This window comes from Mustela nigripes, chromosome 3 (genome assembly GCF_022355385.1).
Source record: "Mustela nigripes isolate SB6536 chromosome 3, MUSNIG.SB6536, whole genome shotgun sequence".
Taxonomy (NCBI): domain Eukaryota; kingdom Metazoa; phylum Chordata; class Mammalia; order Carnivora; family Mustelidae; genus Mustela; species Mustela nigripes.
The window spans coordinates 23,619,679-23,634,417 of NC_081559.1; the positions used below are offsets into that span (position 1 = coordinate 23,619,679).

The 14,739-nt window shown below is 34.0% G+C and overlaps 1 protein-coding gene across 1 annotated transcript in view; it reads left to right on the top strand.

The window, feature by feature from the left end:
* SPAG16 (sperm associated antigen 16) overlaps positions 1–14,739 on the top strand; it is a 1,019,820-nt gene that overhangs the window by 68,690 nt on the left and 936,391 nt on the right. The window contains exon 9 of the mRNA XM_059392666.1: positions 4,225–4,331. Coding sequence (XP_059248649.1) covers positions 4,225–4,331 — 107 coding nt within the window. The remainder of the gene's footprint in view (positions 1–4,224; positions 4,332–14,739) is intronic.

The following is a 14,739-nucleotide window of genomic DNA, read 5'->3' on the forward strand; positions in this document are numbered from 1 at the left end:
CCCGCATCGGGCTCTCTGCTCAGTGGAGAGCCTGCTTCCTCCTCTCTCTCTGCCTACTTGTGATCTCTCTCTGTCAAATGATAAACTTTATTTTTTTTTATTTTTTTATTTTTTTTAAAGATTTTATTTATTTATTTGACAGAGAGAGATCACAAGTAGGCGGAGAGGCAGGCAGAGAGAGAGGAGGAAGCAGGCTCCCCGCCGAGCAGAGAGCCGGATGTGGGACTCGATCCCAGGACCCTGAGATCATGACCTGAGCCGAAGGCAGCGGCCCAACCCACTGAGCCACCCAGGGGCCCCTGATAAACTTTATTTTTAAAATTATCCATAATTGTACTACCCAGAGAGAATATTATTAATACTATAGTACTGAACTTTCTCACCTAAAAAGGTTTTTAATTCTACATTTATTCTTGTATGGTATGTAGAATAATAGAAAAATTCCTTAATGAATTATTATTGATTAGATATTTAAAGGGACAATTTTGTACTATTTTTCTTCATTGTTATGAAATATAATATATATCAAATATTTACAAGAAACTAATATTATGTATTTAATATTATGTATTTTGAAACACTTTAATATTATGTATTTTGAGATGAAAGCAGTATTTGTACAAATTACTTAATTTCAAATAAGTTTATCAATATGCTGATTTTGATATGTTTGTGTTATTAACTTATATTACTTTGCGTTCTTATAAGGTCACAGTTTGAATGCAATAATTCCTATTTCCAAAACAGGTTTAGAAGATATGTATAATTGTATTTTAATATATCTTATAACTTATGATAGAAGATTTTGAATTCAGGATGAACATCTAGAAACTGGAAGTGTTAGATGAAGTGAAAAACAACTGTGAAAGCTGACTTCAGATGTTCATACAGGAAAAAGATGTCATATGGAGTAAAGCAAAGTATTCCATAAGGTTTTTAGCTTAATAAATTACTGCTTTTAAAGTTGGCATTTGTTGCTGCTCAGAATTGCATTATAAGATACCAATTTCATATGACTATATGGAATATATGGCCTAGGTTAGAAAATAAAATTAAAGTAAAAATGGGGGTGCCTGGGTGGCTCAGTGGGTTAAAGCCTCTGCCTTCGGCTCAGGTCATGATCTCAGAGTCCTGGGATCGAGCCCCGCATCAGGCTCTCTGCTCGGCAGGGAGCCTGCTTCTTCCCTCTCTCTCTGCCTGCCTCTCTGCCTACTTGTGATCTCTCTCTGTCAAATAAATAAATAAAATAAAATAAATTAAAGTAAAAATAAAGTAAATTTAAAGAAAAACCTCTTCCCCTTTACCTCTATTTGCCTTTTTCTGAATTACAATTAGATATGTGCTTGATTTCCTCATTTTAGCTTACATATGATCTAATCTCTTAGATATTTTCTGTTTAGCCCTCTGGGCCAAATTGTGGATAATCTCTTCAAAACCTTTTTCAATTAAATAATTCTCTTTTCAGCTGGGTTTAATCTGAAGGAGAATTAGTGACTGGCACAATGTAGGTGCTTATGTATTTATTTTGTTAAGTCAATATATTCATGCATTTAAAATTTTATTTTTTATTTATTTATTTTTTATTATTATGTTCAGTTAACCAACACATAGTACAGCATTCGTTGTTGATGTAGTGTTCAATGATTCATCAGTTGCTCATAACACCCCGTGCCCACGCCCATCACTCAGTTGCCCCATCGCCCCCCCGCCCCCCCATCCTCAACCCTCAGTTTGTTTCTCTGGAGTCAAGAGTCTCTCATGGTTTGTCTCCCTCTCTGATTTCTTCTCACTCAGTTTTCCCATGCTTCCCCTATTGTCTTCTAGTTTTGCACAGTTTTAATATTTAATGAAGGGCCTGAACATATTCAATGAATGTGTACATACATAAAGAATTGTTAAAGGATGAAATATAGCACTGGAGGTACAATAGACAAAATTTCTATAAATGCAAAAGTGTTTCTTTGATGTTTGCTTCATTTCTCTTTAAAAATTATACTTTAATATGTTGATTGTGCCCAAATAAAATCTGGGAAACTGCACAGCCCCAATCAGTAATATAGGCCTGTCATTAATAAGCATTAGGTGTGATAAACATAAAGATGCTATGATAGAGACATGGAATTCACTAGGATATTACTAAACATTAAGAAGCACTATATGGAATTTGAGAATTATATGCGCTTAACCATGAATGTCATAGACTTTAATGTCTGAGCCTCTTATTTGTTCTGTAAATCTTTATGCAAGTGAAAGTGATGTTTATCTGATGGAGAATGGAAATCATGTTTGTACTTGCTACATCAAGAAACAATTGAGAAGTGTTATTTCTCTGCTAATTCCACATGTATTCTGCAATGTTTATTCTCATGTTTTGGTTATAAGTGTTGAATATTTTCTAAAACATGATTAAGTGTGAACTTTTGTAATTTCATTTTATTGTGGGAAAATTACATATACTTACAAACCAAGGCTTTCTTAGTTTTTGACTTTGATTTATTATCCTTAGCATTTTGTTTGTTTGCTTCTAGATTTTTATTTCTCTTATGAAGTGGTGCTTAGTCATGTTTTGCATGCTACCTAAGATCTGCTCATGTTCTTATTTTAGAACTACCTGCTGGGGGGCGCCTGGGTAGCTCAGTGGGTTAAAGCCTCTGCCTTTGGCTCAAGTCATGATCCCAGGGTCCTGGGATTGAGCCCCGCATCGGGCTGTCTGCTTGGCAGGGATCCTGCTTCCTCCTCTGTCCCTCTGCCTGCCTCTCTGCCTACTTGTGATCTCTGCCTGTCAAATAAATAAATAAAATCTTATAAAAAAAAAAAAAAAGAACTACCTGCTGGAATCCTGGGTTTCTCTACTGCTTTCTCATTGCTTCCCCTATAGATATTATTATATATATTTTTCTTATATATAAAGGAGAACAAAAGGTAGTGACCTTGATGGGGTTGTTGACAGGATTTTATGAAATTATACATGCAAATTGTTTAAACCAGTGGCTGTTATGTAGTAAAAAAAATCAATGGGGCATAAATGCTAATTATTATTATTTTAAATTATTATCATTATCAGGATGTCACTGTTGGTTGTTGAAAAGGAGATGATAATAAGAGAGAACTAGTAGTAAAAATTTTCACTAATGGAAGTGAAAATTTTTTTTAAATGAAAATGTAATTGTTGCCTTTCCCCCACACTTTGACTTCCCAGATGCTGTGGGGCTCTAACTGTTAGCACCATTCAGGGAGGATAGGTAGTCTGGACACCCAAGTGTTTGAAGTCTTCTAAGTACTTTCATGTAGAACTGTGTTATTCAATATTTTGTTTTAGTGTTACTGTCAGGGTTATTTTGGAGATTTTCTCCTATGTCCGAAACTGGTACTGAATAGGAAAAGTCAGATTGGTAAGAATCTAAATGCCAGCTATATGCTCCCTTGCCTTTATTACCTTAGAATTTTTTAAGAGTGTGGACTCATCAAGAAATTTTTGTGTTTATCTTTTCTCTATTACAAATCTAGTGTTAATTTAGAACATTTAGTTATTTCTTTTATTTCAGAGTTAATCATTATAATTTTAGTAATTATTTGCAATTAGTTTCCTGTTTAGAAATGAAAGAGGAAATAATGTATACCTAAGTAGGTATATGTATGTGGAAGGATGTGTAAAAGAAAGACTTTCCCTGTCACTTTTATTTTTCCCTCAGTTGGTTTTTAGTAGGATTGTTCTTTATGTCCAGGAGAGTTTGGAGACTAATGTTACAACCCATTGGAATATTACCTAATGTTTTCCTTTCTGTTTTTCTCAACATTGGGAACCATAAAGAATAATATTTTATTAATACAACATTCTTTTAAAAATCCATTATTTATTATCCAATTCCACCTGGGAAGTTTTGTCATTGCTTATCATTCTCTCCTTGACCCTTTTCAACTTTACTTGTATACACATTAAACCTCATGACAGGAATTGGATATAATGTAATGCAAGATTGGCTGCTATGATCTCTAACTGGTTCATCATGCCATTTCACTGACCTTGCAGTAATGACACCCTGAATTTTGGGGAAATAAATTTGATAACTCACTTAAAACATTTTGTCGTATTTTAATATTATTAGTTTAATGCATTAAAAATACATGTATCGTTATGACTTTGGCTTTCATATGTTTGACTAAAGTTATATTTATTGTGGAGAAATAGTATAGATACTAAGAATAAATTGTGTTATCTTGTAGTTCCTAATTCTGAAAAAGAAAATGCACCAGAAGGTCCTACTCAGAAAGGTCTTCGTGAAGCCAGGGAAAAAACCAAATGTAAAACAAGGATAAAAGATAATAAAAAGGTATGACTTTTTGTTCTTATTTCCATTAATTCCTGCTTAACTCTCAATTATGCAGATCCATGAAATCATATGGTAACATTATTTTATTGGAAGAGGAATTTAGAGGTTATATTTTCCAAGCCCCTTGGTTTATAGATAAACATGGAGGTCCTCAAATGTTGACTAATATGTGAGGGACATACTCTTATTGGCGGCAGAGACAACTTAGTGAATCAGTCTGCTACCTACCCCAACTTAATCGCAGGCATGTGTGCTCACTTACTAAGTTTTCTGCTTACTCTTTCCGAAAAAAGTAACTCCCACATCATGCCTTTCTTTTTTCATCGTATAACTTTAAACTTTTCTTAGTTTTCTTTAAAAGTAGAATGGGAAGAATGATGGCCCACTTAAGAATCTCCTTTTATCTGAGTACCTTTGCTTTGCAATCAGGCTGGTATTTAAATACTTACATAGTGATGAAAGAAAATGTGGTATTAAAATGTGTGGTCTGAGATCAAAAATGAGGAAGGGAAAAAAGCTCATAAAACTGTAAGAGGTTTAATTTCTTGTTATGAAATTTGCATGAATGTCTATCTGAGGTAATGAATTTTCTTACAAAGTACATGTTGTTACCTGTAAGTTCTAAAATAGCTGATATTTATTTACAAATGAAAATACTTAAATTATAATATTTAGTAGTAGTAATTCTATAAGAACAATAGATTTTTATGAGTTAAAATAATGTAATAAACCTTTTATTTAGCTAATAATATCAATAAACTTTTTTTCTTCAAAGGTATGCATTAGAATCCAATATTATACATTACATTGAATAAACTAAACAATTTTAGGTTATACTTAGGCTTTGGCAATTACTTTCTTAATATTCAGATTAGGATTTTACTCTTCCTCTATTACCATTATTAATTTAGGATTTATGGTGTTTGGGGTTGATCTTTTTTTGTCAGCCTGCCTCTAGCTTCCTTGTGCCAGTGGTCTCCCATCAGGATGGATCTTCTGTTCTTGCCACCTTAAAGCTTTCTCACTCCTCTGTTTTTGAGTCTCTGCTGAATGCAAGTAGTGGTTGTGGCTCACTCTCTTGCTGTCATCAAGTAGTTCTTGTTCTCATTTGGGAATAGAAGAACACATAAATCACCTCAAATAAAGAAAAAAAACAGAGTTAAGAATTTTCTGTGTGATGGTGGCTATTGTCATTAGGAACATTTTCATCTTCTTATGGCATAGGCATTCTCTTTAAGGTAGCAAGTCATTCTTAGAAATGATTTGTTGATTCATTAAGTGCTTATGGCTTATAAAACTTTACATTAGTAATGCAAAGTTGGCTTTTGTGTGGCAAAAAGCTACTGAATATAGGATAAACATTTTTAATATTTATGCATAGTATATCTTTTTCAGTGCATTAAAATATTTAACATAATACCTACAACATGATAGAAAAATTTGGGCATTACAAAAGTGATTAAGTACAGAATAAAGTGAATTCCTCCCCCTTACCAAGTAATAATTTTTGTTAATATTTCTTTTTAAATTTTTTTCCCTGCAAGTTTGTACTTTGACTGACATCTTCCCAATGTCCCCACCCTCCAGCTCCTGGTAATCACCATTCTATACTTCGCTTCTATGAGTTTTTGCTTTTTTGATTCACATATATAAATGCTATCATATAGTATTTATTTTTCTCTGACTTGTTTCATTTAGCATGATATTCTCAAGGCCCATCAGTGTTGTCAAAAATGGCAGAATGTCCTTCTGTCTCACAGCTGAATGCTAATCCATTGTGTGTGTGTGTGTATATAGCTAATCCATTGTGTGTGTCTGTGTATGTGTGTATACACATCACATCTTGTTTATTCATTCATCCATTGACATATGGTTAGTTTGTTTTTATATTTTGGCAATTATAAATAATGCTATAATCAAAGGGAATGCAGATATCTTTTGGAGATCTTGTTTTCATTTTTTTTGATCTATATTCAGAAATGGAATTACTGGACCATATAGTAGTGCTATTTTTATTTTTTTGAGGAACTCTCATACGATTTTCTATAGTGGTGGTACCAGCTTACATTCTCTTCAACAGTGCACAAGGGTTCCCTTTTCTCCACATCCTTATTGACAGTTGTTATGTATTGTCTTTTTGATAATAGCCCTTGTAACAGGTATGAAAGGATATCGCATTGTGGTTTTGATCTCCATTTTCCTGACGATTAATGATGTTAAGAATCTTTACATGTACCTGTTGGCTATTTGAATGTATTCTTTGGAAAATATTTATTTCATTCTTTTGCCCATATTTTAATTGGATTATAGTTTTTTTGTGTTACTGAGCTGTGTGAGTTCTTTATGTATTTAGATATTTATCCTTTATTAGATAGGTGGCTTGCAAATATTTTCTTCTATTCAATACGTCACCTTTTCATTTTGTTGATTGTTTCTTTTGCTGCACAGAGGCTTTTTTGGATATAATCTCATTTGATTTTTGCTTTCATTTCTTGTGCTTTTGGTGTCATATCCAAAAAATCATTGACAAGACCAGGATCAAGAAGTTTTTTTCTCCAGGAGTTTTATGCTGTCAGGTATGATGGTTAATGAGTTTTGAGTTAGTTTTTGTGACTGGTGTAAGATAGGTATACAGTTTAATTTTTCTGTATGTGATTATCCAGTTTTCTTAAAACCATTTATTAAACAGACTGTGCATTCCCCATTGGAATTTCTTGGCTCCTTTGTCAAATGCTAGTTGACCGTGTATATGGGAGTTTATTTTTGCACTCTCTATTCTGTTCCTTTGGTCTGTGTGTCTGTTTTTATGTCAGTACTATACTGTTTTGATTACTGTAGCTTTGTAGTATGGTTTGAAAATCAAAAGTGTGATACTACCTCCAGTTTTTTTCTTTTTTCTTGGGATTGCTTTGGCTATTTGGGTATTGCAGTTTTATACAAATTTTAGGATTTTTAAAAAATTATTTTTATTAACATATAATGTATTATTTGCCCCAGGGGTACAGGTCTTACACACTTTCATTTCTTGCTTTCATTTCTTGTGATAGTCAGGCTTACACACTTCACAGCACTCACCATATCACATACTCTCCCCAATGTCCATAACCCAACCACACTCTCCATAACCCCCACCTCTGCACCCCTCAGTTTGTTTTGTGAGATTAAAACAAAATTTTGGTTTGTCTCCCACCCAATCCCATCTTGTTTCATTTTCTCCTTTGCTGTCTCTCAAGCCCCCATTCTGAGGAATTTGATGGTAAATTCCTCATATCAGGGAGATCATATGATAATTGTTTTTTTCTGATTGACTTATTTTGCTCAGCATAGTATCCTCTGGTTCCATCCATGTCATTGAAAATGGCAAGATTTCATTTCTTTTGATGGCTGCAGAGTATTCCATTGTGTATATATACCACATCTTCTTTATCCATTCATCTGTTGATGGACTTCTAGATTCTTTCCATAGTTTGGCTATTGTGGACATTGCTGCTATAAACATTAGGGTGCATGTGCCCCTTCGGATCACTACATTTGTATCTTTAGGGTAAATACCCAGTAGTGCAATTGCTGGGTCATAGGGCAGTTCTATTTTCAACATTCTGAGGAACCTCCATGCTGTTTTCCAGAGTGGCTGCACCAGCTTACATTCCCACCAACAGTGTAGGAGGGTTCCCTTTTCTCCGCATCCTCGCCAGCATCTGTCATTTCCTGACTTGTTGATTTTAGCCATTCTGACTGGTGTGAGGTAATATCTCATTGTGGTTTTGATTTGTATTTCCCTGATGCCTAGTGATATGGAGCACTTTTTCATGTGTCTGTTGGCCATTTGGATGTCTTTGCAGAAATGTCTGTTCATGTCCTCTGCCTATTTCTTGATTAGATTATTTCTTCTTTGGGTGAAACTTGGTTTTTTATTTGGTATTTGTTTCTAAGATTCTTTCATGTTGCCATATGTAGCTGTATTTTGTTCCACAATATTTACTTTTCTGTCCTATTATTAACACCTATTATTAACCATCCTATTAATTTTGTTTCTAAAGTCTTGGTCTAATAAATGATGCTTCCATGAATATTCTTATATATCTCTAGTGCCTGTATAGAAGACTTTCTGTTGCATACTAATATAGGAATGGAATTGCTGTGTTATTAGGGATGAGGATTTTACTGTAAGTGTCATATTCTTTTCCAAATAAGTTGAACATATTAACAAACCCACACACAGAATTTCTATTACTCTTTGCTTTCCAGCACTTGGTATTGCCAATGTTCTTAATTTTTGTCAATCTAATTAGTAAAATACATTACCTATTGGGTCTTAATTTTTCTGATTAATAGTTAAGTTGAATATGCTCTCTATTCTTTATGGGCTATTCATAAATTTAATAGTTAAATCAATTTATCAGACATAAAGTTGCTAAAAAGGAAATAAGTTTTGCATTTTCTTTAGAGTTTGAAAATGTGGGAGGTATTAAAAATTCTATAACCATGTGCAAATGGGAATTTTAATGCCTATAACTTGATAATTTTGAATGTCATCAGTTGAAATAATTCATTAAAAATGTCTGAGGAAATATATTAATCAAAATATTTATTCATAATACATAATATTTTATTCAAAATAAATAGTATAATTAAAAGCCTAAGAATAATTAGTATTTCTTGTTTTTATTCTGATTCATATTTATTTCTATTTATATAAACAATATATTTAGCAATAATGTATTCCTATTTATTTTATTTTCTACTCAGATTTATGAAGTTAGCTTCTGTGAAATGTCATGTCATAAATTTTGACATCTTCAAGTAGGTAGTTGCTCTTTTTAGGTATATTTGCAATATTTCTTAGATAATAATTCCTTAGATAATAGTTCCTTGACCAGTCATATGAATGCAGCTATCTTGTCCCAGATGATGACTTGTATTTATTTCTTCATTGTGCTTTTTTAATAACTAGTTCTTCATTTTGCCATGCTTTATTTCTTAAATATATGCAATTTTATTAAAAAACCCCACAAAGTTATTTATTTTAATGTAGTCAAATTTACTAATACTTTTTTTTATGGAAGAATTATTGACAATGCTTAAGAGATCCTTTCCTATCCCAAGGTCAGAATTCTGTGCTTGTATGTTTCTTTTATTTCCATATTGTATATTTTTTCCCTTTATGAGATATTTTAGTGTATAATTACTCAACACATAGACACTCTATTATATTACCACAATATAATTATTTAAATCAAGAATTCAATATTTAGGGGTGCCTGGGTGATGTCGATGGTTAAGTGTCAGACTCTTGGTTTTGGCTCAGGCTGTAATCTCATGGTTGTGAAATAGAGCCCTGCATGGAGGTCAGTCTCCACACTCAGCATGGAGTCTGCTTGAGATTTTCTCCCTGTCCCTCTGCCCCTCCCACTCATGTTCTCTTTCTAAAATAAATAAATCTTTAAAAAATTAAAATTTATACCATACTATGATTTAATCTATAGAATTTATTTAAATTTAACTGTTCCACCAATATCTCTGTAATTTTTTTAGACTAACCTTTTTATTTTGAGATAGTTGTAGAATTGTGTGCACTTGTAAGAAATAATGAAGAGATCCTGTACACTTTTCTATAGCTTTCTTCCAGTGGTAACATCTTGAAAAAACAAAATATAATATCACGATCTGGATATGGACATTGATACAATCAAAGTATGGGACAATTCCACCACCACAAGGTTCTTGGTGTTGCCCTTTTATAATCATACTGTTTCCCTCCACCTTATTCCTCTAATTCCCAACCGTAGACAACTGCTAATGTGTTCTTTATCTTTAAACTTTTGTCATTTCAAGTTTGTTATTTAAATGTAATCATATGGCATTTTACTTTTGGGAGTTGACTTTTACACTCACTGTAATTCCATTGAGATTCATCCAAGCTATTGCATAGATCAATATTTTTTCCTTTCTTTATTGCTGAGTAGATACTAATTCTTTTAAAAATATTTGGCAGAATTCTATAATGAAACCATCTGGAGGTGCCTGGGTGGCTCAGTCAGTTAAACATCCCACTCTGGGGCGCCTGGGTGGCTCAGTGGGTTAAGCCACGGCCTTAGGCTCAGGTCATGATCTCAGGGTCCTGGGATCGAGTCCCACATCCTGCTCTCTGCTCAGCAGGGAGCCTGCTTCCTCCTCTCTCTCTCTCTGCCTGCCTTTCTGCCTATTTGTGATCTCTCTCTGTCAAATAAATAAATAAAATCTTTAAAAAAAAATCCCACTCTGGATTTTTGGCTCATGTCAGGGTGGTGATGGAGCCCTGTGTTGGGCTCTGAACTCAGTGTGGAGTCCCACTCCCTCTATTCTTCCCTCTGCTTAAGCTCTCTCCTCTGCCTTTCTTTCTCTGTCAAGTAAATAAATGAAATCGTTACAAATCTTTTAAAAAATTACCTAGGCATGAGAATTTCTTTTAATTATAAATTCACTTTCTTTGCTAGTTTTAGGACCTCAGATTATTTAATTTTAATTGAATTTTGGTAGTTTGTGTTTTTTGAGAAATTGGTCCTTTCTAAATTGCTAAATTTATACTCAGCATTAAGTTCTTTAGTCCCCTATTATACTTTTAATGACTACAGGATATATAGTGGTATTCTCTGTTCCATTCTTTTCTTTCTTTCTTTTTTTTTTTTTTAATTTCAGCGTAACAGAATTCATTGTTTTTGCACCACACCCAGTGCTCCATGCAATCCGTGCCCTCCTTAATACCCACTACCTGGCTCCCCCAACCTACCACCCCACGCCCCTTCAAAACCCTCAGGTGGTTTTTCAGAGTCCATAGTCTCTCATGGTTCACCTCCCCTTCCAATTTCCCTCAACTCCCTTCTCATCTCTGTTCTATTCTTGATATTATTTGTGTCTTCTCCCTTTTTATTTTTGTCAATCTTTGTAGATAAGAGTTTTATCAATTTTACTAACTTCTTTAAAAAACTTTTTATTTCCTGATTTTCTGAATTATTTTTCTATATTCAATTTCAATGATTTCTGCTATATTTATTATTTCCTTTGTTATTTTTCTAGCTTTGAGTTTCATAGTGCTCTTCTCTTTCTGCTTTCTTGAGGTAAAAACTTAGATTAGTGATTCCAGACATTTCCTCTTATGTAATGTAAGCATACAGTGCTATAAATTTCCCTCTCAGCTGCCTTAGCTACATCTTACATATTTTGATATGTTGCACTTTCATTTTCATTCAGTTCTGTATATTTTTCTTTTTATTTCCTTTGAGATTTCCTCTTAGACCTATGGATTACTTAGAAGCATGTTGTATAATCTCTGTGGATTTAAAATATTTTACTTGATATCTTTTTACTATTGATTTCTGGTTTGATTTGATCATGATCAGAGAACATATTGTTTTTTTAAATTTGGTTAGGGGTTGGACCTGTATCATCTTCTTTTCTTTGGGTGGGAGGTAGTAAAATATCCTGCTGCACACTTTTTTTCTAATCTTGGTATCTCTAACCAGTTCTTATTTTACCTCTTTGGAGTTCCACTTTGGTTTTCTTGCATTATTTCAGGATTTATAGTTGTACCTTGTAGGTAAAAATAGGAAGAGAGTTGAATCTATAAAGTCTAGTTTGGACTGGACATCTCTTCATAAAATTTTGCTTCCCAATTTAAAATATTTAATTTCTTTAAAATCAATTATTTAAAATTGTGGAATGAAGCAGGAATCTATTTTTTTGTTGTTGTTTCATTAAGAAAATTGTTTGTCCTAGCACAATTTATCATATGGTTTTTCTTTTTGCCCAGTGGTCTGCAGTATCAACTCTGTCATTTAACTAGTTTCCGTGAGTTTCTAGATACATGTGGCTTTCTTTATATTATGTTTAATTGTTTACTCCAGTGCAATTTCTATGCTTTTAGTTATTATACTTTTTAATAAGTTTGGATATATCTTAGAGCAGTTTTCTCAACCTTATTTATGTTCTTCAGAAGCACTTTGTTATTCTGTAATTCTCTGTATATTTTAAAATAGACTTGTCAAATTTCTAAAAAAATTTCTAAGGACTTTTAAATAGCTTAGGTTTTATAGATCAATGTAATGATAATTAGCATCTTTTGGTATGGAGTGTTTTGATGCATTAATGAACATAGTTTATCTCCCCATATATTCAGATTTTCTTTAATATCTTTTAGTAACATTTTTATAATTTCATTCAGATCTCGTACATGTTTTTGTTAAATGTAATTCCAAGTGCCTTATAATTTTTTGCTATTATAAATGATATTTACAAGTAGTTAAATAACCTGTTCCTTTGTTGGCTTTGAGGCTTTCTTCAACAGAAATCAGGAAGGAGCCTCTGAGCTCAGTGCAAGATACACCTTCTGTCCGACTCCACACCTCCTCTATCAGCAGGAGTGGAGAGGGAACTCTCAAGCCTGGAGTAAGACCACACCTCTGCAGGACACCATTGGCAGGAGACAACAGAGTGCCCAAGTATGCAGAATAAGACCACCCACCTACAGGACATGCTTTTGTCAGCAGGAGCCAAACGGGAGATTCTGAGCAACACATGTTCTTGGCCTGCCCAACCTTAATGTCTTTCTTTGACACTCATACCTTGTATCTATCATATTTAGTGTTTATAAGGAGTTCGGGACTCCCAGTTCATTTGCTCCAGAATTCTAACTCTCCCTGCATTTCCTTATATCACTTTTTATTTTTTTTTCTTTTTTTCTTTTTTAATTTTTTTCTTTTTTTTTTTTTTAATTTATTTGACAGAGAGAGATCACAAGTAGGCAGAAAGGCAGGCAGAGAGAGAGAGGGGAGGAAGGAGGCTCCCCGCGGAGCAGAAAGCCCAATGCGGGGCTCGATCCCAGGACCCTGGGATCATGACCTGAGCCGAAGGCAGAGGCTTTAACCCACTGAGCCACCCAGGCGCCCCTATCACTTTTTCTGACCCAATCTCTCTTCCTGACTCCTGAAACTTTTTCTGTGTACTGGTTGCAACTCAAGATTACTGGCCAGCAAATCCTCTGTATTTTTAACTAATACTGCGAATGTTACCTTCCCCTTCTGTGCTAATGGAAATCTAGTTTTTCCCTAGTTATTGTTTTTCCTGAAGCCAGTGGATGCTAGTAAATATTTAATAGTTCTTTGGAAGAAGAAACAAACAAAAAACCCCTTGATTTGTTGTTTTTTCCAGTCTCTGTGCTATAAATGCGTCAGAGTTATTCATCTTCCATCATAATTTGCCAAATGTGGAATTGGAAATTGATGTCCACAGTCAGCAATTATAAACCAATATGAGCTAGGGGTGCCTAGATGAGCAGTGGGTTAAGTGTCTGACTCTGAGTTTGGGCTCAGATAATGATCTCAGTGTCCTGGGATCCAGCCCCACAATGGGCTTCACACTCAGCAGGAGTCTGCTTGGGATTCTCTCTCTCCCTCTCCCTCTGCCCCTCCTGCTCGTGTTCTCTCTCTCTCTCTTTCTCTCTGTCTCAAATAAATAAATAAATCTTTTAAAAAATAAGCCAGTATGAGCCAACTCCAGGTCACCCTGTTCTGTAGCATTCTTAAGAGTACTGTTGAGTACTAAGAGTATGGTTGAGTATTTTACTCAACCATAACATTGGATGTGGAATTAAGATAAATGTCCCCTCTGCTTCTCATTCCTGCTTTCAAGTCCCTTTCTCCACTTTCCTTCATAAATACAATCTACCTTGACTCTCATATCATCAAATTATCCTATTCACTGTAACTTTTAATACAGGCACTTTCTCTCTCTCTCTCTCTCTTTTTTTTTTTTTTTGCTAAATTAAAAAAAATCCCTGTGACATTGTCACTTTCTTAAAAATGATTTCTGCTATAATTTTTCATGATTTTTAATTCTTCATAACCCAGGACTTTCAATTCCTTGGTAGCCTCTGTTTTAGTGATCCTATTCCATTCTCAGTCATTCACTTTCTGGTTATTTCCTAGACCTTGATATTGGAGGTAGATTTCATAATTTTTCATTACTTTTGCTTTGAACTTTTGTTTGAACTTCATCTCTCCAACTTCTGCATGTTGAGGTGTTCTAGAGCTCAATTCTAGGATCTCTTCTGTTTGCCATCACCACTCCATAGGTGATCTCATCTAGTCTCATGGTTTTAAATTACCTATATGTTAACAACTCCTTAATTCATATCTTATGCTGAGCTCTCTTTCTGAACTCTAGTTTTGTATGTCCAACTGCATGTTTGACACATGCAGTTAGCTGTCAGTTCTCCACTAAAGCTCTGTCTTTAGGAGTTTTCTCCATCTTAATTAGTGGAAATTTCATTCCTCTAATTACTTAGCCAGAGAACTCTGGAGTTATCCTTGAGTCATTTCTCTCTCACACAATTGACATCAGATATGAAAAGAAATTATTTTGGGTCTATCTT